The following is a 27,854-nucleotide window of genomic DNA, read 5'->3' on the forward strand; positions in this document are numbered from 1 at the left end:
TTTCTGACTGCTCCCTCTGCACTGAGCCCAGGGGAATAGCTGATTAAGAACCATTTCTTTGTTTGTTACAGTTCTTTGGGATATGCAAACACAAGCCCTGCTGGCCATTAGAATAAGGCTATCAAGAGATGTATCTCTTGGGTGGCAGCTACAACAGCCAGGGTGTCAGACGTGTGTAAAAACTCCTTCTAGGGAGTTATTGGCAATTTGTAGTGGCTGCAGGGAGAATGAAGAGATGGTGTTTGTTACTTCCCTGGTATCTAGAGATGATTGCAGTCGTCCTTTAGATGTATGCTAACTTAGAAACCTGACCCTCAGGTAGCAGCTTTTAAAGTATGTAAATAGGCCCCTTACAGAGAAAGACTGAGAGATGAGTATTTATGTCTGTTCCCTCTCTGCTGAGGCCTGTGGGAATAGCCACAGTGAGACATTGTGACCCCCATGAGGGACTGATTTTTGTTTACTATAGGTTTGTGAGTCTTGTGCATGCAAGCCCCATAGGCTTTCAGGGCTAGGTGTTTTGGGGGACACATTCTTCAGGTGAAGTCTTAAAGGTTGCTAGATGTTGGGTCCAAATCATTTGTTCTTCTTGGAGAAGCTGGAAGTTGTGAGTTCCCTCCCAGTTGTATGTCTCTGTGCCAGGAACAGAATTTATGTTGAGATTGTATCTCAGACTTTCCTACCCATTTTGATGTGAATATTTTCTCATGTGCCCAATGTGTAGGAGTTGCTCCACTAGTTTCTGGATTTCATTCAGAAGAATTTTCTCCACCTGTTGCTATAGGTTTAGTATGTCTGTGGGAGGAGGTGAGTTCCAGAGCCTCCTCTGTCACCATTTTGGACTGAAACTCCTCTCTAGACAAACCAGACTTACCAAGAAGAAAAGACTTCTTTTTGGTGAATTTTACCAAATATTTAGAAAGAAGTTAATATCAATCCTTCTCAAACTCTTCCAGAGCTAGAGGAGAAGGGAACACTTCCAAATTCATTTTACCAAGCTGCCATTACCCTCATACCAAAACCAGAAAAGGACATTACAAGAAAAGAAAATTACAGGCTAACATTTCTGTTGAACATGGATGAAATATCCTTAGCAAAATAATAGCAAATCAAATTTAAAAATATGTTAAAGGATCATACGCCATGATCAAGTGGAATTTATTTCAGGGATGCAAGGGTAGTTCAACATCCACAAATCAATCAATATGATATGGCATGTTAACTAAATGAAGGATAAAAATCATATAATTATCTGAATAGATGCAGAAAAATACTTGAAATATTCAACACACATTCATGATAAAAACTCTCAATAAACAAGATGGGAGGAAATATACCTCAATATAATAAAGGCCATGTATGACAAGCCCACAGCTAACATCATACTCCACTATAAAAATTTGAAAGCTTTTCCTCTAAGATCAGGAACAAGATGGGATTGCAACTCTTACCACTTTTAATCATCATAATACTGGAAGTCCTATAAAGAGCAATTAGTCAAGAAATGAAAAAAAAGGCATCCAAATCAGAAAGGAATAAGAAAACCTGTCTCTATATACAGACAAAATCTTATGTATAGAAAGCACTGATGTTCCACCAAAAAAAATTGTTAGAACTAATAAAGAAATTGAGGAAATTTGCAGGATACAAAATCAATAAAGAAAAATCAGTTGCATTTCTATACACTAATAATGGACTATCAGAACGAGAAATTAAGAAACAATTCCATTTACAAATGCATCAAAAAAACAAAATGACTAGGAATAAATTTAAGCAAGGAAATAAAAGAGTATGTTCACTGAACACTATAAGACATTGATGAAAGAAATCGAAGGCACAAATAAGTGGAAAGATATTATCTGCTAATGGATTGGGATAATTAATATTGTTAAAATGTCCATAGTACCCAAAGGAATTCAATTCAATCCCTAATAAAATTCTAATGGCATTTTTTCACAGGAATAGAATAAAGAATCCTTAAATTTGCATGGAGCCACAAAAGACTCTAAGTAACTAAAGCAATATAGAAAAGAAGAACAAATTTGAAGACATCACACTTCCTGATTTCAAACTATATTACTAAACTATAGTAATCAAAACAGTATTATATTGGCATATAAATACACATAGATCAATGGGACAGAATAGAGAACCCAGAAACAAACCAACACATATACAGTCAATTAGTTTACAACAGAGAAACCTACAATTAGTGTCATTAAACAGATGTTGGTAAAAAAGAAAACTAAAAACTCTCAAATGTCTGGAAATTTAAGACACATCCTTGTAGGTAACTCACAAGTCAAATAAGAGATAATAATGAAAAATTAAGTAGGTAAAATTAAATGATACTGAACACTGCATATCAAAACTTAGGTAATGTAGCTAAGATAGTAATTATTTGAAATTTTATGGCAGTGTTTTCACTTGACAAAATGTATCTACTGGCATCCTTTAGTAAACAATGTATATAATAGTAAAACATTAATGTGGTTTTCTCTAGAGAATTAATATATATATTTTAAAACAACATGAATTTATTCTAATACAGTTCTGGAAGGCAGAAACCCAAAGTCAGTTTCAATGTGTCAAAATGAAATTGTGTACAGGGCTGTGTTCCTCTTGGAGGCTCTAGGGGAATATCTGTTTCCTGGCCTTTTCCAGTTTCTAGAGGCTGCATACATTCCTTGATTTGTGGTCCTTTCCTCTACTTTCAAAGTCATTCCAATCTCTGTTGAAAGATTTAATATTTTTTAAATGTCCATACTACCTAAAGTGACCCACAGATTTAGCACAATCTCTGTAAAAATCTCAATGAGTTTTTACAGAAATAGAAAAAAAAATCTATAATTCATATGGAACTACAAAGACTCCGAATAGACAAATCAATCTTAAGAAAGAAGAACTAAACTGTAAGTATTACACTTCCTGGTTTAAAATATATTACAAAGCTACAATAATCAACGGTGTGATACTGGCATAGAGACAGATATATAGATCAGTGGAACTGATTAGACAGCCCAGAAAGAAATCCATGCATATGTGGTCAATTGATCATCAACAAGGGTGCCAAGAATACACAACAGAGAAAGCATAGTCTCTTCACAAATAGTGTTAGGAAAATTGTATATCCACATGCAAAAGAATGAAATCAGACTATTTTCTGACACCATACACAAAAATCAACTTGAAATGTATTAAAGGCTTAACCATGAAACCTGAAATAGCATATAAGAGAAAAGCTTCAAGATATTGGTCTTGGAACAGAAAACAAAACTAAACAAGTGGGACTATATCAAACCAATAAGCTTCTGGATGGTGAAAGAAACACTCAATAGAGTGAACATGCAATGATAGAAAATATTTGCAAACCATATGTCTGATAATGGGTTAATCTCCAAATATATAAGGAATTCCTACAAATCAAAAGTTAAAAAAAAAAACACTTAAAATAGATTAAGGACATAAATAGACAATTCTCCAAAGAAGACATACAAATGGCCAACAGGTATATTGAAAGATGGTCAATATCACTAACCTTCAGGGAAATGCAAATCAAAACTAAAATGAGATACCTCCTCATATCCGTCAGGATGGCCATTTTCAAAAGTGAAAATAAAACGCACCAATGTTGGTGAGAATGTGGAGAAATTGAAACCCGTATAATGTGTTGATGGGAATGCAAAATGATGCAGCTCTATAGAAAAAATATCAAAGTTTCTCAAGAAATGAAAACTAAAACTACCATATGAGCCAGGAATCCCATTTCTGGTTATTTATACAAAATAATCAAAATCAGTATCTGGAAGAGATATTAGCACTCTGATGTTCACTGCTGCATTACTCACAGTAGCCAAGATGTGGAAACAACCCAACTGTCTATTGAAAGATGAATGAGTAAAGAGACTGTTATCTATAATACAATGGAATACTATTCACCCTTTAAAAAGAGGGAAATTTTGCAATATGCAAAATCATGGGTGAACCTTTATGCTAATTCAAGCCAATCACAGAAAGATAAAAATTGTATGATTCCACTCATTGGAGGAATCTAAAATACTCAAATGCATAGAATCAAACAGTAGAATGGTGGTACCAATGTAACTCAATTAATTTAGAGGCAAAAAGTTTCAGCCAAACAAGATGAATAAGCTCTAGAGATCTGCTGTACAATACTGTACCTACAGCCAACACTTTAAAATTTGTTAATCAGTAGATCTTCTCTGTGTTCTTTACATAACAAAAAAGTGAATGCAATATCCTAAAGACCCATTTTCATAGGGTGCAGTCAATGAATTACAGTCTCCCTATACGTTGGAGACATTGAATGTTGGCTTAGAAAGCAATGATTACACATATTTGGTTAAAAAACAAATTGCAGGAAGAAAAAGATGGCGGTGAAGTAGAGGGATGTGGAATGCATCCCTCTCCACAGATGCTTTGGGAATGCACCGAAGGAAGCAATAATTCCCACAGAGAACCAGATGAACACCAGCAGACAGCCTCAGACATCAGAAAGGACCACAGGGATCCCGACATAACTGGTAGGGAGGCATCTATGATGGCTCAAAGAGGGTGAAGTGGAGGAGCTGTGGCAGACAAGAGGGAATGAGAAACATAGGGAGGGTTCGCACCGCAGCTCAGTGTTCCCGGACAGAGACGTTGAACCACAGCTGAACAGAGGGTCCAGGAGCAGGAGCGTGGGAACCAGAGAGCTGGTTCAGGGTGAGAAACATTGTTGCCAGTAAGGCGATGGACCGAGAGGACAGGAGGGAAGAGGTCCACGGCGAGAAGTGCCCATCCCTGAGAGCTGCCTGGCCAGGATGGCAGTTGGATGCTGCAGGCTCATGGGTGGGGGGGAGGAGCCATGTGCATAGCTTCTCTCTCTCTTTTGCCGCCTCTGCAACAGGCAGTGGAGAGACGCCCTGTGGGCCACCTAAGGTGCTCAGGGATAACAAGTACCCTCAGGCACTCAGGCAGGGCTACATTAAAACCCCTTGGAACATGGGCCCAAGAGAGACCCAACTATAAGACTTTCTGTTTACACCTGAGCCACCAGCTTCCCTCTGCAACAGGCACCTCCAAGGCCGACTGAAACAACAGTGCACCACTGCTCACTCACTTCCAGGGGAAGGAGCCACTATTGTACCCTCTCCCTCCCCACTCACCCACGCTTATAGCAAACAATAAAGGAACCTCTGCTGGCCACAGAATAATGCAAAAAAAAAAAAAAAAAAAAAAAACCCAAGGCAAGTAGAAGGACACTTACAGCTGAGACTCTAAGGAAACAGAAATAGTAGTATCAATACCTATTGAACTGGTCCATTCTGGGATAAGTTCTGGATTTTTTTCTCTCTCTCTCTCTCTTTTTTTCTTTATTAATTATGATCTAAGTCCTAAGTGATCTACAAGTTTTATAACATAATTTTTAATGATTTTTTTATTCTATTTTTATTTTTTTGCCTTTTTATATATTTCTATATCTAGCTAAGTTTTTGGTAGTACAGACAATATATCTCTCATACTTTCCTTTCATCCCTATCTTTTATACATTTCTATTCCTTTCTTTTTATTTACATATTTCCAATAACACTACACTCTTCTGTTCCCCTTACTTCCAGCCATTTTTAGTTTATTTTATCTTAACATACTTAGAAGCAACACTATTGATCTGCTCAGAATCCTTGCTCTATTCTCCAGTTGATGCACCACCTTGGTATTGAATATTAGGTTTTTCTCTTTATCTTAGTTCTTACTATAATTGTCTAATTTCATTCTCAGAATCTCCATTCTGTCTGGTGGTACTCTAGCTCTTTTCTATATTTGATCCTAGCTTACAAAATCTCCCTGGATTAGTGTTTGTATATGTAAGGTGTTATTTGTTTCTTTGCTTGCTTTTGCTTTTGTCTCTGATTTGTTCTGTTTCAGTTGTCAATTTCTGTTGGGTTTCTCTTTGAATAACTGATAGCACACAGGGGTTCTGTCAGGTCTTTCCAGAGCCTTATGTCCTAATGGATTCAGTAATTGTGTGTCTTATACATGTATGTGTTTCCTAGACTTAGTATTTGTTTAATCCAATAATTGGACATTAGTCTGAGGCTTGCACAGTCTTCCATAAACACCTCTATCGCGAGAACAAGCAACCCCAAAAGTTTGGACAACCATGAGGAAACAAAGACATACCATGCAGGCAAAGGAGCAGGAAAAAAACCTACAAGACCAAACAAATGAGGAGGAAAAAGGAAAAATGTCTGAAAAAGAGTTCAAAGTAATGATAGTAAAAATGATGCAAAATCTTGATAACAAAATAGAGAAAGTACAAGAAACAGTTCATAAGAACTCAGAAAAACAAACAGCAATGGATAACAAAATAACTGAAATTAAAAATACTCTAGATGTTATAACCAGCAGAATGACTGAGGCAGAAGAATGAATAAGTGAGTTGGAAGATAGAATGGGGGAAATAAATGCCACAGAGCAGGAAAAAGAAAAAAGAATAAAAGGAATAGAAGACAGTCTCAGAGACCTCAGTGGTAACATTAAGCATACCAACATTCGAATCATAGGCATCCCAGAAGAAGAAGAAAAAAAGTAAGGGTCTGAGAAAATATTTGAAGAGGTTATAGTGGAAAACATCCCCAACATGGGAAAGGAAATAATTAACCAAGTCCAAGAAGCACAGAGAGTCCTATACAGAATAAACCCAAGGAGAAATACACCAAGGCACATATTAATCAAACTAATGACAATTAAACACAAAGAAAAAATATTAAAAGCAGTAAGAGAAAAGCAACAAATAACATATAAGGGAAAACCCATAAGGATAACAGCTGACCTTTCTACAGAAACTCTGCAGGCCAGAAGGGAATGGCAGCATATACTGAAAGTCCTGAAAGAGAGAAACCTACAGCCAAGAGTACTCTACCCAGGAAGAATCTCATTCAAATTTGAAGGAGAAATCAAAAGCTTTCCAGACAATCAAAAGTTAAGAGAATTCAGCTCCACCAAACCAGCCTTACAACAAGTGCTAAAGGAACTTCTCTAAGTAGGAAACACAAGGAAAGGAAAACACCTACAAATACAAACCCAAAACAATTAAGAAAATGGTAATTGGAACACATATGTCAATAGTCACCTTAAATGTAAATGCATTAAATGCTCCAACCGAAAGACACAGACTAGCTGAATGGATACAAAAACAAGACCCTTCTATATGCTGCCTACAAGAAACCCACTTCAGACCAAGGGATACATATAGACTGAAAGTAAAGGGATGGAAAAAGATATTCCATGCAAATGGAAGCCAAAAGAAAGCTGGAGTAGCAATACTCATATCAGACAAATTAGACTTGAAAGTAAAGACTATTACAAGACACAAGGAAGGACACTACATAATGATCAAGGGATCCATTCAAGAAGAACATATCACAATTGTAAATATCTATGCACCCAATACAGGAGCACCTCAATACATAAGGCAAATGCTAACAGCTATAAAAGGGGACATCGTCAGTAACACAATAATAGTGGGAGACTTAAACACCCCCCTTACATCAATGGACAGAACATCCAAACAGAAAATCAATAAAGACACACAAGCTTTAAATGACACATTAGACCATCTCGACTTAACTGATATTTATAGGACATTCCATCCAAAAATGACAGAATGCACTTTCTTCTCAATTGCACACGGAACATTTTCCAGGATAGATCATATCTTGGGTCACAAATCAAACCTTGGCAAATTCAAGAAAAATGAAATCATATCAAGAATCTTCTCAGACCACAATGCCATGAGACTAGATATCAATTACAGGAAAAAAAACTGCAAAAAATACAAACACATGGAGGCTAAACAATTCACTATTATACAACCAAGAAATCATTAAAGAAATCAAAGAGGAAATCAAAAATTATCTAGAAACAAATGACAATGAAAACACAACAACCCAAAACCTATGGGACACAGCAAAAGATGTTCTAAGAGGGAAATTTATAGCAATACAGTCCTACCTTAAGAAACAAGAAAATTATCAAATAAATAACCAAACCGTACACCTCAAACAATTAGAAAAAGAAGAACAAAGAAACCCCAAAGTGAGCAGAAGGAAAGAAATCATAAAGATCAGAGCAGAAATAAATGAAAAAGAAAGGAAGGAAACCATAAGAAAAATAAATAAAACTAAAAGCTGGTTCTTTGAGAAGATTAACAAAATTGATAAACCATTAGCCAGACTCATCAAGAAAAAAAGGGAGAAGATGCAAATCAACAGAATTAGAAATGAAAAAGGAGAAGTCACAACGGACACCTCAGAAATACAAAAGATCATGAGAGACTACTACAAGCAACTCTATGCCAACAAATTGGATAAGCTGGAAGAAATGGATACATTCTTAGAAAAATACAATCTTCCAAGACTGAACCAGGAAGAAATAGAAACCATGAACAGACCAATCACAAGTACGGAAATTGAGGCAGTGATTAAAAATCTCCCAACACACAAAAGCCCAGGACCAGATGGATTCACGGGCGAATTCTATCAAACATTTCGAGAAGAGCTAACACCTATCCTTCTCAAACTCTTCCAAAATATTGCAGAAGGCAGAACACTCCCAAACTCATTCTACGAGGCCACCATCACTCTGATACCAAAACCAGGCAAAGATGTCACAAAAAAAGAAAACTACAGACCAATGTCACTGATAAATATAGATGCAAAAATCCTCAACAAAATACTAGCTAACACACTCCAACAGCACATTAAAAAAATCATACACCATGATCAAGTGGGGTTTATCCCTGGGATGCAAGGATTCTTCAATATACACAAATCAATCAATGTGATACATCATAGCAACAAACTGAAGCATAAAAACCATATGATCATCTCAATAGATGCAGAAAAAGCTTTTGACAAAGTTCAACATCCATTTATGATAAAAGCTCTCCAGAAAATGGGCATAGAAGGAAATTACCTCAACATAATAAAAGCCGTATATGAGAAACCAAAAGCCAACATCGTTCTAAATGGGGAAAAACTGAAAGCATTCCCTCTAAGAACAGGAACAAGACAAGGGTGTCCACTCTCACCATTATTATTCAACATAGTTTTGGTAGTGTTAGCCACAGCAATCAGAGAAGAAAAAGAAATAAAAGGAATCCAAATTGGAAAAGAAGAAGTAACATTGTCTCTCTTTGCAGATGACATGATAGTATATATAGAAAACCCTAAAGACTCTACCAGAAAACTGCTAGCACTAATTGATGAGTTTAGTAAAGTAGCAGGATACAAAAATAATGCACAGAAATCTCTTGCATTCCTATACACTAACAACGGAAGAGCAGAAAGAGAAATTAAGGAAACAATCCCATTCACCATTGCAACAAAAAGAATAAAATACCTAAGAATAAACCTGCCTAAAGAGGCAAAAGATCTGTATGCAGAAAACTTTAAGACACTGATGAAAGAAATCAAAGACGACACAACCAGATGGAGGGACATACCATGTTCCTGGATTGGAAGAATCAATATAGTGAAAAGGACTGTACTACCCAAAGCAATTTACAGATTCAATGGAATCCCAATCAAATTACCAATGGCATTTTTCACAGAACTAGAGCAAGAAATCTTACGATTTGTATGGAAACGCAAAAGACCCCGAATAGCCAAAGCAATCTTGAGAAGGAAAAATGGAGTTGGTGAAATCAGGCTTCCTGACTTCAAACTATACTACAAGGCCATAGTGATCAAGACAGTATGGTACTGGCACAAAAATAGAAAGGAAGATCAATGGAATAGAATAGAGAACTCAGAAGTAAGCCCAAACACATATGGGCACCTTATCTTTGACAAAGGAGGCACGAATATACAATGGAAAACAGACAGCCTCTTCAATAAGTTGGTGCTGGGAAAATTGGACAGCTACATGTCAAAGAATGAAATTAGAACACTTCCTAACACCATACACAAACATAAACTCCAAATGGATTAAAGACCTACATGTAAGGCCAGACACTATAAAACTCCTAGAGGAAAACATAGGCAGAACACTCTATGACATCCATCAAAGCAAGATCCTTTCGGACCCACCTCCTAGAATCATGGAAATAAAATCAAGAATAAACAAATGGGACCTCATGAAACTTAAAAGCTTTTGCACAGCGAAAGAAACCATAAACAAGACTAAAAGGCAACCCTCAGAATGGGAAAAAATAATTAGCTATGAAACAACAGATAAAGGATTAACCTCCAAAATATACAAGCAGCTCATGCAGCTTAATACCGAAAAAGCAAATAACCCAATCCACAGATGGGCAGAAGACCTAAATAGACATTTCTCCAAAGAAGACATACAGATGGCCAACAAACACATGAAAAGATGCTCAACATCACTCATCATCAGAGAAATGCAAGTCAAAGCCACAATGAGGTATCACCTCACACCGATCAGAATGGCCATCATCCCAAAATCTGGAAACAACAAATGTTGGAGAGGGTGTGGAGAAAACGGAACTCTCCTGCACTGTTGGTGGGAATGTAAGTTGGTACAGCCACTATGGAAAACAGTTTGGAGGTTCCTTAAGAAACTACAAATAGAACTACCATATGATCCAGTCATCCCACTACTGGGCATATACCCAAAGAAAACCATAATCCCAAAAGAAACTTGTCCCATAATGTTTATTGCAGCACTATTTACAATAGCCAGGACATGGAAGCAACCTAAATGCCCATCAACAAATGAATGGATAAAGAAGATGTGGCATATATATACGATGGAATATTACTCAGCTATAAAAAGAAATGAGATGGAGCTATATGTAATGAGGTGGATAGACGTAGAGTCTGTCATACAGAGTGAAGTAAGTCAGAAAGAGAAAGACAAATATTGTATGCTAACTCACATATGCGGAATCCAAAAATGGTACTGATGAACTCAATGACAAGAACAAGGATGCAGATGCAGAGAATGGACTGGAGAACTCGAGGTTTGGGGGGGGACGGGTGGTGAAGGGGAAGCTGAGATGAAGCGAGAGAGTAGCACAGACATATATATACTACCAACTGTTAAATAGCCAGTGGGAAGTTGTTGTATAACAAAGGGAGTTCAACTCGAAGATGGAAGATGCCTTAGAGGACTGGGATGGGGAGGTTGGGGGGAATTCGAGGGAGGGTGGAGGGGGGGTAGTCGAGGGAGGGAGGGAATACGGGGATATGTGTATAAAAACAGCTGATTGCACTGGTGTACCCCCCAAAAAATAACAAATAAATTAAAAAAAAACAAATTGCAGATGATGTAGGATGTGACTATATTTTTGTAAGGAAAAATAAAATTAAACAAAATACACATGCACACCAATGGCACCTCCTCCCCTCACAGGTTTGGATGTGAAGATACCAAACTGCCAGAAGAGAGTGGGTCAGGGATTGGGGTAAACACTCGGGCATCCTTGACGTTGGCTCCAAACACTTCCTATTTGCTTGACTTTGCCAGACATGTTTTGGTTTCATGATTTTGAAAACCAAGATTTTTCAAATATTATGCTTCACCTGGCCGCATCCTCCTCCAGGAACAGAATATGTTTAAGGTGGTCTTCTCTGACTCATGGGGAGTGACTTGCTCAAGGTCAGGATCCACTGGAGGGAGGACCCAGAATAGCACAGAGGGGTCCAGAGGAGGATTTTTTTCCTCATCAATCATTTCAACACACAGAAGAACAATATGCTTTAGGTGGAGGTGGTGAGAGGCTGATGCAACTGCTTTGGACCCAGGAGTCCACCCCTGCCGCCCCAGGGGGCATGTCCACTGAGGGCCACCGAGTCTGTTCTTTGATTCTGTGCTTGTCTCCTGTTTGCCCCTCTGGGAAGCTGCGGGACATCTGGGCTTGGTTCCCTGGACCTGTAGGTGAAGCAGGATCGGACAAAGGCTGGTAACTGGGGACTCAGGAGAACAGAAAGTCCCAGTGCACTGCAGAGGCCAGAACCCAAACAAGCTTACCTAATTGGCCCTTCGAGGCTCCAAGTGCCACCATGTCAGGTGGAGAGATCTTCCCCAGCAGAATGACCCTGAGGTGCAGGGGCCTGAACTTGCTGCCTGGCTGATGTGACAAGATGTGGATGGGCAGGTGAGCTCATAGCCTACACTGCTTCCACCAACGCCCAGGAGCTTCCTGCTCCAGAACCTAGAGCACCAGCCTGATGCTCACTGAGACCCAGGTGCCCTCCCCTTCCCCCTCCCCACTGGCAATTCACGATGTGGGAAGCCAGATGTGAAGCCAGAGGCGTGGGGGTCCTCAGTGCCACCTCAGCAGCAGCAGCAGCAGCAGCACAGACCTGGGTCAGGAGCTCAGGAGACCCTGGGGGAGCAGATCCTGGTCATGTGCCCTTGGGCGAATCATGGCCCTCACCTGGAAAAGGTAAGGCCAAGGCAGCCACCCATCAGAGCTGCAAGAGTTGAAGGAGACCATGTGTGTAAGGGAGGCAGCAGGGCCATGTATGCAGTAAGCACTCAGGGCTTGCTCTCAGCAGGGGAAATGGTGACACACTCCTGCCTGGCCAGCCCTGCCCTTGGGCTGCAGGGTCATTTAGACTAAAGGGACAGGTTTTCATTATAGACAGAGGGTCACAGAGAGCACCACTATCTACTTCATCACCTTGAATGCTTTTCTCAGGGTCACATCAGTACCACCAGACCCTGAGCATGTGCTACTAAGGTACAGACCCTGTGTCAGGGGTGCAGAAATAACCTAGACCAAGTCCAGTCCTCGGACCATAGATATGGAATCAAATACCTGCTATTTGATGTGACCAGGGCAGTAAGAAGGGCATGACTAGGTTGCTGATGGCACAGAAGAGGAAACAGTCGCATCAGAGTAGGTCATGGAGGGTCCACAGGAAGACATGAGAGCTGGCCACAGCCACAAGGTGGACAGAGCTAGACAGACACTCCTGGCAGAAGGAGACAACAGAGATGGCCCAGCACATTCTCAGCCAGAGGTGAGGACACTGGCAGGCTTGGAGTGGAGCAAAGTCCTTTGGGGGTCTATTCCATGCATTCTCCAGATGTTGAGAAAGGATTGCCTAGTTTCCATTAGGGATCAATATGGTCTGAGTGGAAGGGTCTATGGCTCATCGCGGGGAGTCTGTGTGGGAAAGAAAGCAGGGCATGAGCTGCCTGAAGCCCATTAGCGAGCTTGGCAATCATTCGAGGGAGAGACGAGAAGGGCCCAGAGTTGACAGAGAGGAGGAGGGAGGAACGTTGAATACGAAGGACCAGCAGGAAGTAGCACAGTTTGGATGCTGAAGGGGAGAAACGGGGCAGGTTTGGGGTTGGGTGGTGAGATCCTTATCCTGGACGTGAGAGCGTGGACCAACAGCTTTGAACCTGATGACTTGGGGTTTTGGTGGGACTACCAGTTGCCATTTGGAAACATGGGTTCTGAGAATGAGAGAGATGTGAGTTGGAGATTTAATTAGCAGCTGTTCGCAAAATGTGGTCACCAGACCAGCAACTTGAACTTCACCTAGAGAGGTGTTCAACATACAAGTTCTCAGGCCCTGCCTCAGACACACTGAGTGTGGGGCCCATGTTTTAACAAGCCCTGCAGCTGATTCCAATGGATGCTGGCATTTGAGAACCATTTAAGAAATGGAGTTTTAGGAGACCCCATCATTTAAAGAGTGGCCAGGGACCAGTGAGCCTGCAACAGAAATGAGGAAAGTGGTCAGAGAACCTACACAGGAACGAAGAAAGACTATAGTTACCAAGCCCAAGAGGAAACCTCATTACAGAGGGAGAAAAGATGGGGTTAATTGCTGCTTGTTCACCCACAGGATTGAGGAAAGTTCATTTCTAACTCATCCTGGTGTCTCTCTGATCCTTAACCAAGCAGCATCTCCGCAGTAAATTAAGTGCAGTACATCTTTCCCTTGCAGTCTGGTTTGAGCTCCTTCAGAAGGAGGTGGTGGCAGCTGTTCTCCAGGTCAGCAAGTGGAAGTGCTCCTGTGGACCCCTGTCCAGTGCCACAGCCATAGGTGGTGGTAGGGCTCCATCCCTCCACCCTCAGGTACAACACATGCAGAGATGTGCAGGGAGTAACACTGGGTGGTCCAGGAGTGATCACAAAGCAAACCCCTGCCCAGGCACCATGCAGGCCAAGGAACAACCTCCCCAAGGCTCAGCTCAGCAGTTCACATGCCCCGTGAGCCCCAGGTTCCTCTATTCCACAGAAAGGTAGGCACTGTCCTGACGTTTAAGGTGATCATGTCTACACCTCCTTTATAGTTTCACATGTAAGCATGCATCTCTGAGTCTTATGGTTGCTTCCCCGGCTCTTTTAGACTCACTTACCTGGGATCATACAGTATGTGTTCTCTTTGTCTGGCTTCTCAGCAAAGCTCAGTTACACTCATGACATTCATCCACATTGCTTCACGTACTGTAGTTTGTTGTTTTCACTGTTGTGCAGTATTCCACCAGACAAATATAGCATAAGGTATTTATCTGTTCCACTGGGGTGGAGATTTGTGTTGTTTCCCATTTGCAGCTCTTATGATTAATACGACAGGGAACAGCCTTGTAGAGGCCTCCTTGTGCACAGGTGTGTGCATTTTGGGGGGTAAATGCCTTCAAGAGGGAAAGTTAAATCACAGGTAAGTCCAGCTGTCTTCAAGTTCAGTAGAAAATGACAGACTTCTTGTACAAATTTACACTCCCTTCCAGTGGCTTTCATCCCCAACTTCACTGGTTATAGCCCATCTGCTTACTTCAGCCATCTCAGTGGGTATACAGTGGTGTCTCATTCAGGTTTGCATTAGGCTTTTCCTGGTGATTCAGCTTGTGCACATTTTGAATGTTTGTTGGCCGTTTGGCCATTCTCCTAAGCGCAGCACTTCCACAAGTCTCTTGCCCACGTTTCTACGGAGTTGTCTTTTTCCTGTTTGTCTGTAGGAGTATTTACACATTTTGCAAAGTCAATTGTCCATTGTGTATGTTGCAAGTGTGTTTCCCAAGCTGTGGTTTGCCTTTTCACACTGTGAAGAGAGTCTCCATGTATTATGCTTCATTCACCAAGCATTTCCCTTGTGTTTAGGACTCGTGTTCCCCATTTAGGAAATTTAAGAAGCCCTTCCCTGCAGAGGCCCTGAATATCTCCTGTATTGTCTTCCAGGATCTTCACTGTTTTGATTTCAATATTGGATCCACCTTCAACCTGTGGTTTGTACAGTCAATGTGTGGTGTGAGGTAAGAGCCAAACCTCGCTGCTCAACATGTGAGTGTCAACAGTCCCTGATTTCCCCACTTTCCCATAGTGCTACCGTTTTGGTAAATGAGGGTGGGGAGCGGTCTATATAAACCTGGGGCTGATTTCTAGGCTCACTGTTCCTTTCCATCAGCAGAGGGTCTGTTCACATGCCACCATCACTCTTTCATTGCTGTAACTTCTGTGTTGATATCTGGCATAGCAAATCCTCCCATCCTCTTTATCTCCCGGAGCATGCCTTAAACATACTTAGTTTTGCACATTTCAGTATAGGTTGTAGGATCAGCTTTTTAGATCCCATGATCTGAACTGGGATCACCTAGACTCTGTTTGGTTTGGGGATAATTGATATTTATGCAATATCGAGTTTGCCAGTTCATGAACCTGGCTTATCCTGCCATGTGATTTAAATCTACTTTGGTTTCCCACAACAGTTTTATGTAATTTTTATGCTTATTTACTAATGGATATTTGTATGTTATTTTAAATGAGATCCATTTTGAATTTTCATTTTCTAGTTGTTGCTACAGAGAAATGACATCAATCGTATATTGATGTTGTATTTAACAAGTCTTCTAAATTCACTTAATAATATTAGCAATTTTTCTGCAGCTTCTTACGGATTTTCTATGAACATAATCACATCATCTGTTATTGATGACAGAGAGTTTTTAATTCTTTCTTTCCAAGACATACTGAATTACTATCCCTTTTTCCTGCCTTTCTGCACTGGCTAGTATGTGCAGTACAATGTGGGGTGGAAGTGCTGAGAGGGGGCAGCCTTGTCTTGCACCCATTTCAATGGAAAGCCTTCACTATTTCACCATGAAAGACATGTGCTGTTATCTTTTCGTAGCTACTCTTTATCAGGGCCTCTTCTAATTGGATATAGATTTTTTTTCACATGGTTTTTTTTTTTTTTTTGTATCTATTGAGGTTACACTATTTTCCTCTTTATTCTGGTACTATGGTGAAGTATATTGATTTCCAAATGTTAATCTTGCATTCCTGGAATACAGACAACTTGATTATGGATAAACTATTGTTTTTATGTATTACCGAGTGAAGTTTTGTAATATTGTAAAATTTTAAATTTGCATATAGGTTCGTGATTGAAAATAGCATATATTTTCATTTTCTTACAATGTCCTTGTCGGATTTTAGCATTACAATTATGATGCCTCATAAAATAACATTGAAAGTTGTCCCTATTTTTCTGTTCTTTCAAAGATTTTGTGTAAGTTTCACATTATTTCTTCCTGAAGTATTTTGGTAGAACTGATAGAAGTATTTACTTTCAAAAATAAACCCATCTGGTCCTGGAATCTTTTTCTTGGGAAGGTTTTAAAGTATGCACTAAATTTCTCAGATAATTATAGGACTTCAGATCGTCTTCTTTGGGGGTCAGTTTTGGTAGGTTGTATTTTTCTAGCAGTTTGTCAATTTCATTGAAATTTCAAATTTATTAAAACAAAGCGATTCATAACATTCCCTCGTGATCCTCTCCATGCTTAGTATCTCAGGTCATAGCCTCCTTTCAATCTTGACATCAGTAATCTGTGACTTTTCTCCTTAATTATCACCAGTCTTGTCAATTCTATTAGTCTTCTCAAATAATTACCTTTTGGTAAAACGTCTATTGTATGTGCGTTTTCTATTTATTAAATTTTGCCCTCTAGTTTTTTCCTTCTATTTTCTTGCTCTTTCATTTACTGTTCTTTTTACATTTTCAGATGAATACTGAGCTCTTGATTTCCTGCTTTTCTTCTTTTTGAACATGTGGATTTAAGCTTATACATTTCTCTTTAAACATAGACTTAGATGCATTCCAGGTACTATTGCCATTGCACATTTTATGCAATTTTTAAATTTCAAAATTATTATTTAGACTCTTGTGTTATTTAGAAGTATATTTTAATTTTAAAACTACATGAGGATTTTAAAATGATCTATTTGTGATTTATTTTAGGTTTAATTTAAGTTGCACAACAAAGTGTATTTTGTATACCTGCATCCTCTGACATTTGTTGAAATCTGCTCTGTGGTCCAGAATTTAGTCACGTGTGAATATGTTCTTTGTGAACTTGAAAATAACAGACACACTGCTGTTGGACACAGTGTCATTTGGTGACATTTACTGATTTTACAACCTAAATGTTTTATTCCCAGTTTGGTATTTTGTGTGATTGTAGTGTCAGTTCCAGGAGAAGTGGTTAAAATCTCTCATGTACCTGTGGATTTTTCTCCTTTAAATGCCTATGTTTGGTTTACGTATACTGAAGCTACGCTATTAAGTGCTTATTAATTAAACATTGTAATATATCTTCTTGGTGAATCAAATTTTCATCATTGTGAAGTGTCCCTCTTTATCTTAATTAGTGCTTATTTTGAAGTCTACTTTGTCTAATATTAGTATAGCTTTTCCAGTTTTCTTTGTTGAAATGTTAGTTTGCTGTATATATTTCCACCATTTTTACTTTGAATACTTTTTTATCCTTATGTTTTTTATGTCTTATAAACATCATATTGCTAAGTTTTGTTTCTTCAACCTGTTTAATTAGAAACTTTAATCCATTTACACTCTATAATGTACTTTAGACAATTTACATAAAATTGGTAGATTTAGGTTTAAACATAGGTATCATTTAGTGCTTTCTACTTTCTTGCTTGTGTTTACTCCTTTATTTTCTTCCATTCTTTCTCACTCATTGGAAAAAAATATTATTCCATTTTTCTTTATATTAGCTTGGAAGTGTCACATTCTTTCACTCCTTTTTCCTTAGTCGTTGCCAGCAAATTACAGCTTGTATTTTTGAATTAATACAACTGACATCACTTCCTGAATAAGGCAAAACCTTAGATTATTTTAACCCTATTTACACCTTCCTGAATTACATACATTTGGTGTTGCGTACTTTAATCTCTCTCTATGTTAACCTCTCAAACATTTTATAAAATCCATATTTATTTAGATATTTTCATATTTGTGCCCTGTTCCTTGGTCTTCATCATTTCTGCCACCTTGGAGCTTCCATCTGGGATCAATTTCCTTCTACCTGAAGCTCATCCTTTGGTATTTCCTGTAGTTTGGGTCTGCTGGCAACAAATTCTCTTAGTTTCAGCTTGCTGGTAGATGTTTTTATTGCATCTTCATTCTCTTTTAAATATTTTTTTAATGTTTAAATTGAGAAACAGTTCCTACACAACAAGTTTACAATTTCACCATTTAAAAGTGCATAAACCAGTTTTTTTTTCTTTTTTGCTTTTGTTTTGTTTTAGTGTATCCACAATCACCACTATCTACTTCCAGAATATTCTCCACCCTCGTGTTCCAGCAGCCCCTGGCTACCACTAATAAAATTTTCTCTCTGGATTTGCCTTTTCTGGACATTTCTATGGAATCATAGAACTTGTGGCCCTTTGTATCTGGCTTCATTTACTTAGCATCATGTTTTCAAGGCTTATCCATATTGTGTCTCATATTAGATCTTTATTCCTTTTATGGCTGAATATTATTCCATTCTATGACTATATCAGATTTTGTTTATTCATCATTTGGTGAACATTTGGCTCACACCCACTTTCTGGCTATTATAAATGTTGTTATTATAAATATTTGTGTACAAGATTTTATGTGAACATACATTTTCAGTTCTCTTGGGTTACATACCTAAGAGGGAATTATTACTGGGTTATATGGTAGCTCTATGTTTAACTTTTTGAGGAACTGCCAAACTGTTTTCTACAGCAGCTACAGCACTTTTGCATTTGTATCCACAATGTAGAATGGTTCTAACTTCTCCACATCCTCACCAACACGGGGTATTCTCTATTTTTCCTTATGAACATTCTAATGGGTTGAGGTGGTGCCTCATGGTGGCTTTGACCTGCGTTTCTCTAATGACTAATGATGTTGAGCATCTTCTCCTGTACTCATTGACCACTCGTATAACTTCTTTGGAGAAATGTTTATTCAGGTTCTTTTCGCATTTTAAAATTTGGTTTTCATTTTGTTGCCAAGTTTTATGGAGACTAGATATTTATCAGACATATAATTTGCAGATATTTTCTCTCATAATATGGGTTTTATTTTCACTTTCCTTTTTTAAATTTTCACTTTCTTGATAGGGTCCTCTGAGGCACAAAATATTTTAATTTTGATGAAGTCCAATTTATCTATTTGTTGTTGTTGTTGCCTGTGCTTTTGGTGTCATATTTAGGAAACTGTTGACTAATCCCAGGTCATGACAATTTACACTGATGTTTCCTTCTATTCTAATAGTTTTAGCACTCACTTTTAGGTCTCTGCCCATTTTGAGTTAATTTTTGTACATGGTGTGAGGTAGCGCTGTGTGTGTGTGTGTGTGTGTGTGTGTGTGTGTGTGTGTGTGGATACCCAGTTGTTCCATCTCTATTTGTTGAAGAGATTATTCTTTTCCCATTAATTGGTCTTGGCACTCTTGTTGAAAATCATTTGGCCATAAATGTATGGGAAGCCAGTTGACAGTCTTATTTCTGCAGTGGATCCTTTGAAGGGACTGTGTCTTTTTCCTCTGGCTGCTTTTAAGATTTTTCTCTTTATTTTGGTTTTAAATATTTTTGCCCTGGTATATATGAGCATGGTGTTCTTTGCATTAACTCTGCTTTGATTATATATAGTTCATGAATCTTCAGATTAATATCTTCCATTGGTTTGAGAAAATGTTTGGCCATTATCTTTTCAAATTCAGATTCAGCCTGTTTATCTTTATGTTTTGTCTCTTTATGTTTCATTCTGAATATTTTCTACTGACCTGTATTCTAAGTCACAATTTTTATCTTTGCTATTTCTAATCTTCTGTCAAGTTCATCCACTGAGTTCCTGATTTTAGTCATTGTATTTTTTAATTTTTATTTATTTATTTATTATTTTTTGGGGTACATCAACTTCAGTCATGTGTTTTTATACACATATCCCCATATTCCCTCCCTCCATTGACTCCCCCCCACCCTCCCCATCCCAGTCATCTAAGGCATCATCCATCCTCGAGTTGAACTCCCTTTGTTATACAGCAACTTCCCACTGGCTATCTATTTTACATTTGGTAGTATATATATGTCTGTGCTACTCTCTTGCTTCGTCTCAGCTTCCCCTTCACCTCCTGCCCCCCAAACCTCGAGTTCTCCAGTCCATTCTCTGCATCTGCGTCCTTGTTCTTGTTTTGTCACTGAGTTCATCAGTACCATTTTTAGATTCCGTATATATGAGTTAGCATACAATATTTGTCCTTCTCTTTCTGACTTACTTCACTCTGTATGACAGACTCTAAGTCTATCCCCCTCATTACATATAGCTCCATCTCATCCCTTTCTATAGCTGAGTAATATTCCACTGTATATATATGCCACATCTTCTTTATCCATTCATTTGTTGATGGGCATTTAGGTTGCTTCCATGTCCTGACTACTGTAAATAGTGCTGCAGTGAACGTTATGGGACATGTTTCTTTTGGGATTATGTTTTTTTCTGGGTGTATGCCCAGTAGTGGGATTACTGGATATATGGTAGTTCTATTTTTAGTTTTTTAAGGAACCTCCAAACTATTTTCCATAGGGGCTGTACCAACTTACATTCCCACCAACAGTGCAGGAGAGTTCCCTTTTCTCCACACCCTCCCCAACATTTGTTGTTTCCAGATTTTGGGATGATGGCCATTCTGATCGGTGTGAGGTGATACCTCATTGTGGCTTTGACTTGCATTTCTCTGATGATGAGTGATGTTGAGCATCTTTTCATGTGTTTGTTGGCCATCTGTATGTCTTCTTTGGAGAAATGTCTATTTAGGTCTTCCACCCATTTGTGGATTGGGTTATTTGCTTTTTTGGTATTAAGCTGCATGAGCTGCTTGTATATTTTGGAGGTTAATCCTTTATCTGTTGTTTAATAGGCAACTCTTTTTTCCCATTCTGAGGGTTGTCTTCTAGTCTACTTTATGGTTTCTTTTGCTGTGTAAGAGCTTTTAAGTTTCATGAGGTCCCATTTGTTTATTCTTGATTTTATTTCCACGATTGTAGGAGGTGGGTCCAAAAGGATCTTGCTTTGATGGATGTCATAGAGTGTTCTGCCTATGTTTTCCTCTAGGAGTTTTATAGAATCTGGCCTTACATGTAGGTCTTTAATCCATTTGGAGTTTATGTTTGTGTATGGTGTTAGGAAGTGTTCTAATTTCATTCTTTGACATGTAGCTGTCCAATTTTCCCAGCACCAACTTATTGAAGAGGCTGTCTTTTTTCCATTGTATATTCGTACCTCCTTTGTCAAAGATAAGGTGCCCATATGTGTTTGGGCTTACCTCTGAGTTCTCTATTCTATTCCACTGATCTTCCTTTCTGTTTTTGTGCCAGTACCATACTGTCTTGATCACTATGGCCTTGTAGTATAGTTTGAAGTCAGGAAGCCTGATTTCACCAACTCCATTTTTCCTTCTCAAGATTGCTTTGGCTATTCGGGGTCTTTTGCGTTTCCATACAAATTGTAAGATTTCTTGCTCTAGTTCTGTGAAAAATGCCATTGGTAATTTGATCGGGATTGCATTGAATCTGTAAATTGCTTTGGGTAGTACAGTCCTTTTCACTATATTGATTCTTCCAATCCAGGAACATGGTATGTCCCTCCAGCTGTTTGTGTCATCTTTCATTTCTTTCATCAGTGTCTTAAAGTTTTCTGCATACAGATCTTTTGCCTCTTTAGGCAGGTTTATTCTTAGGTATTTTATTCTTTTTGTTGCAATGGTGAATGGGAGAGTTTCCTTAATTTCTCTTTCCACTCTTCCATTGTTAGTGTATAGGAATGCAAGAGATTTCTGTGCATTATTTTTGTATCCTGCTACTTTACTAAACTCATCAATTAGTGCTAGCAGTTTTCTGGTAGAGTCTCTAGGGTTTTCTATATATACTATCATGTCATCTGCAAAGAGAGACAATTTTACTTCTTCTTTTCCAATTTGGATTCCTTTTATTTCTTTTTCTTCTCTGATTGCTGTGGCTAAAACTTCCAAAACCATGTTGAATAATAATGGTGAGAGTGGACACCCTTGTCTTGCTCCTTTTCTTAGCGGGAATTCTTTCAGTTTTAGTCATTGTATTTTTTAAAAATTTACACATGATTCAACATGAACCTAGTGACAGGGCAGGAAGAGAGATGCAGATGTAGAGAATGGACTTGAGGACATGGGGGGAGGGGGAGGGGAAGCTGGATGAAGTGAGAGAATAGCACTGATATATACACACTGTCAAATGTAAGATAGATGGCTAGTGGGGAGCTTCTGCAGAGCACAGGCAGATCAGCTCAATGTTTTTTGAAGACCTAAGTGGGTGGGATAGGGAGGGTGGGAGGGTGGTTCGGGAGGGTGAGGATATGGGGATATGTGTATACATATAGCTGATTCACTTTGTTGTACAGCAGAAACTAACACAATAGTGTAAAGTAATTATAATCCAAAAGATGAAAAAAAAGTTACACATGATTCTTTTTATACTCACCACATCTCTGCTGAAATTATTAATCTCATCTTTTACCATTTAAACCTAATAACTTTCATTATTTTAAACCTTATATCTGTTAGCTACAAAATCTGAAACCTCTGTTCGCTTTCCTATGGTCTGTATGCCATTTCTATTGTTTGAATTCCTATTGCCTCAATTCCCAATTTTCTAATTGTGTGTCTGGCACTGTTTATGCAAAATTTTTGTAGAAAAATTTAAGGTCTAGGATAAAGTGTATTCCTCTTGAAGAGATATGTTTCCTTTTGTGGGTTTTCAGGGGCCCTAGCACTCCGATCTCATTTAATATGTTGTCAGTGGTTGCAATGGCCAGAAGCTGAGCTGCATATCTACTCCCTGTTTAAACTCACTTCTGTGGATACATCTTGGTAGTCCCAAGTAACCAATGATTGTCACCATTAGTACCACAAAACAGGCAAAAGCTTACTGCTTAGGCATGGCGACCCCCAGACTTCCTTTCCAAAACTGGCTTACATCCACAGGGAAAAGAGCTCTCAGTATTGGAATCCCTGGTATTCTGTGTTTATCTTTGTTTAGTAATTTTTCACTAAGTCATCAAGTCTCCTATACCTTCAATCACATTTTGTTTTTTTTGTTCATCTTTTCTAATAGTCTTCAGCAGGAAGTTTAGTTTCATTTACCTAATTCACAATTACTGGAGGCATAATTTTCCTGGTTTGAGGACGGTTGGTCATGTCACCCCATGGAAATGAAAACCTCTCAGTGATGTCTCTGCAGGAGTTTGTCCTGGAAGGATTTGGGGGTAGCCTGCAGACCCAGGCCCTTCTATTTGCTCTGTTCCTGGCCCTGTACATGGTGGCCGTCCTGGGGAACCTCACCATGACTGTGGTCATCACCCTGGATGCCCGTCTGCACTCCCCAATGTACTTCTTCCTCAAAAACCTCTCCTTCCTGGACTTGTGCTATGCATCGATCATCACCCCTAATACACTGGCCAACTTATTTTCCTCATCCAAGGTCATCACCTTTGCAGGATGTGCCACCCAGTTGTTCTTCTTCTCCTTGCTGTGCACCACTCAGGGCTTCCTCCTGGCCGTGATGGCCTATGACCGCTTCCTGGCTGTCTGCAGGCCCCTGCACTACCCCATCACCATGCGCCCCTCTGCATGTGCCCGCCTGGTGCTGGGCTCCTACTGTGCAGGCTGCTTCAACTCCATTGTGCAGACCAGCTTCACCTTCAGCCTCCCGTTCTGCAGCTCCAACCACATCAATCACTTCTTCTGTGATGTGCCCCCCCTGCTCCGACTTGCCTGTGGTGACACAACCATCAATGAGCTGCTCTTGTTTGGCATCTGTGGGCTCATCATTGTGGGTGTGACCGTTGTGGTCCTCATCTCCTATGGCTACATCACAGTGACCATCCTGAGGATGTGCTCAGCAGCTGGACGCCACAAAATCTTCTCTACATGTGGCTCCCACATGACTGCAGTGACTCTCCTTATTGGGACCGTCTTTGTCATGTATGCCCAGCCAGGAGCTGTGGAGTCCATGGAGCAGGGCAAGGTGGTCTCTATCTTCTACACCCTGGTCATCCCGATGCTCAACCCCCTCATCTACAGTCTGAGAAACAAGGATGTAAAGGATGCTCTGTGGAGACTGGGCCAGAAGCATACAACCACATGAAGGAGGGTGGCCCGAGAGACAGAGTGTCCTGAAGACTCAGCAGAGGAAGAAACTTTTGTTTGTGGATATAGGTCAGAAAATTTCTTTCTTTCTTCCTTTATTCAATCAGTATTTATTTAAATCACACTACATTTAAATAAATTTGCCTCCTGCTTGGGAAAGATGCATTTGACAGTGTTCTTTTCCTCTGAGAACTAACAATCCAATGGAGCAAAAATAATAAAATGTATTTTGTTGTTTATAATATATGGAGAAATAAATACATGACAATAATAGCACAACAAATGGAAGGGGTGCATAGAATTCTGTTGTCTTCAGTGTCTTACATTATATGTGAAATGGTATCATATAATTTGAAGGGAGACTATGACATATTAAAGATACATATTGTAAATTCTAGAGCAATTATCAAAAGCTGAAAGAAAGTGGTATGGTTTAATAATCCAGTAGGGTACATAAAATATTGTTTCAAAACTTCTCGATTAACAACAGCAGCAGCAGCAGCAACAGGAAAGGGGGAAAATCAGATGGAACTAATAGTAAACAAATAGCAAGATGGTAGGTTTAGACATAACTATATTGACAATTATACTAAATGCATATAATCTAAACACTAAGAGGCAAAGATTGTCAGATTGGATAAACAAAGCAATTTACTTTAAAGACACAGATAGGTCAAAAGTAAAAGGATGAAGAACTAAACTGTACAAAAAATAAACAAAAGGAGTGGCTATATTAGTATCAAATCCTACACGGATAAAGAGAAACATGATATAATGAAACATAGGTCAGTTTCTCAGGGGAACATAGCAACCTTAAGTATGTATGCACCTAATCACAATGCCATAATATATGAATACAGATAAACCTAGGAGGAAAAAGGATGGCAAGTCTACCATTATGATTGGAGATATGCACATCCTACCCCAGAATTGAACAGAACAAATACACAGTAAATCAGCAATGGTATAGAAAACATGAATGACAGTACAAACCAACTTGTCACTTACAGAACATTCTACCTGTAAGAGTAGAAAAAAAATTCTTTTTAAAGTGCATATGAAATATTCACCAAGAGAGGCTATATTTTGGGCCAGAAAAAAGTTTTGATAAAATTAAAAAGATGGAAATCATACAAAGTATAAGCTGAGATAGAATGGTATTACATCAGAAGCTAATAACAGAAAAAAGTATCTGAAAAAGTCCCAAATATTTGGAACTTTTACAAATATCCTTGCCAAAGGAGACATAAAAAAGGAAATTCAGAGAGAGAAAAGATGGCAGCAAAGTAGAGAGACGTGGAGTGCATCCCTCTCCACAGATGCATTGGGAATGCACGGAAGGACACAGTAATTCCCACAGAGAACAAGCTGAACACCAGCAGACGGCCTCAGACACCAGAAAGGACCGCAGGGAGCCCGACATAGCCGGTAGGGAGGCATCTACGAAGGCTTAAAGAGGGTGAAGCGGCGGAGCTGTGGCAGATGGGAGGGAGTGAGAAACATATGGAGGGTCCGCAGTGCAGCTCAGTGTTCCCGGACCGAGACATCAATCCGCGGCTGAACAGAGGGTCCGGAGCGGGAGCGTGGGAACCAGAGAGCTGGTTCAGGGTCAGAAACATTGTTGCTGGTAGGATGACGGACCGAGAGCACAGGACGGAGGAGGTCTGCGGAGAGGAGTGCCCAGCCCTGAGAGCTGCCTGGCCATGAGGGCGGCTGGAGGCTGCAGGCTCACGGGCGGGGGGGAGGAGCCATGTGCATAGCCTCTCTCTCTCTTTCGGCCGCCTTTGCAACAGGCAGTGGAGAGACGCCTGTGGGCCACCTAAGGTGCTCAGGGATAACAAGCACCCTCAGGCGCTAGGGCGGGGCTAGATTAAAACCCCTTGCAACGCCAGCAGCAGGGAGGCTGCTGAGAGAGAAAAAAGAAAAACAACAACAACAGCAACAACACCAAAAAAAAAACCCAAGAGAGGCCCAACTCTAAGACTTTCTGTTTACGCCTGAGCCGCGGGCGTCCCTCTGCAACAGGCACCTCCAAGCCCGACTGAAACAGCAGTGTGCCACTGCTCACTCACTCTGAGGAGAAGGAGCCACTATTGTACCCTCTCCCTCCCCACACACCAATGACGCTTACAGGCGAACAATAAAGGAACCTCTGCTGGTCACAGAATAATGCAAAAAAACCCAAGGCAAGGAGAAGGACACTTACAACTGAGATGCTAAGGAAACAGAAATAGTAGTATCAATACCTATTGAACTAGTCCATTCTGGGATCAGTTCTGGATTTTTTTTTCTTTTTCTCTCACTATCTCTTTTTTTTTTTTCTTTATTAAATACGATCTTAGCCCTAAGGGATCTACAAGTTTTATAACATAATTTTTTAATAATTTTTTTTATTCTTTTTTTTTTTGCCTTTTTATATACTTCTATATCTAGCTTAGTTTTTGGTAGTACGGACAATATATCTCTCATAATTTCCTTTCATCCCTATCTTTTATACATTTCTATTCCTTTCTTTTTATTTGCATATTTCCAACCACATTATGCTCTCCTGTTCCCCTTTCTTCCAGCCATTTGAAGTTTATTTTATCTTAACATACTTATAGGCAACACTATCGGTCTGCTCAGACTCCTTGCTCAATTCTCCAGATGATGCAATGCCTTGGTATTTAATATTAGGCTTTTGTCTTCATCTTAGTTCTTAGTACACTTGTCTAATTTCATTCTCAGAATCTCCATTCTGTCTGGTGGTACTCTGGCTCTTTTCTATATTTGATCCTAACTTACAAAACCTCCCTGGATAAATGTTTGTATGTGTAAGGTGTTATTTGTTTGTTTGTTTGCTTTTGCTTTTGTCTCTGATTTGTTCTGTTTCAGTTGTCAATTTCTGTTGGGTTTCTCTTTGAATATCTCATAGCACACTGGGGTTCCGTCAGGTCTTTCTAGAGCCTTATGTCCTAATGGATTCAGTAATTGTGTGTCTTATACATGTATGTGTTTCCTAGACTTAATATTCATTTAATCCAATACTTGGACATGAGTCTGAGGCTTGGACAGTCTTCTATAAACACCTCTATCGCCAGAACAAGCAACCCCAAAAGTTTGGACAACCATGAGGAAACAAAGAAACACCATGCAGGCAAAGGAGCAGGAAAAAAACCCACAAGACCAAATAAATGAGGAGGAAATAGGAAAAATGCATGTAAAAGAATTTAGAGTAATGATAGTAAAAATGATACAAAATCTCGATAACAAAATAGAGAAAGTACAAGAAACAGTTCATAAGAACTCAGAAAAACAAACAGCAATGGATAACAAAATAACTGAAATTAAAAATACTCTAGATGCTATAACCAGCAGAATGACTGAGGCAGAAGAACGAATAAGTGAATTGGAAGATA

The 27,854-nt window shown here is 39.2% G+C and overlaps 1 protein-coding gene across 1 annotated transcript; it reads left to right on the top strand.

The window, feature by feature from the left end:
* Positions 1–23,503: 23,503 nt before the first annotated feature.
* LOC130859623 (olfactory receptor 12-like) lies at positions 23,504–24,454 on the top strand. The gene has a single exon (XM_057747205.1). It carries the CDS (start codon positions 23,504–23,506, stop codon positions 24,452–24,454), a length of 951 nt encoding a protein of 316 aa, XP_057603188.1.
* Positions 24,455–27,854: the final 3,400 nt, after the last annotated feature.

The sequence above is a fragment of the Hippopotamus amphibius genome, chromosome 8, assembly GCF_030028045.1.
Source record: "Hippopotamus amphibius kiboko isolate mHipAmp2 chromosome 8, mHipAmp2.hap2, whole genome shotgun sequence".
Lineage (NCBI taxonomy): Eukaryota > Metazoa > Chordata > Mammalia > Artiodactyla > Hippopotamidae > Hippopotamus > Hippopotamus amphibius.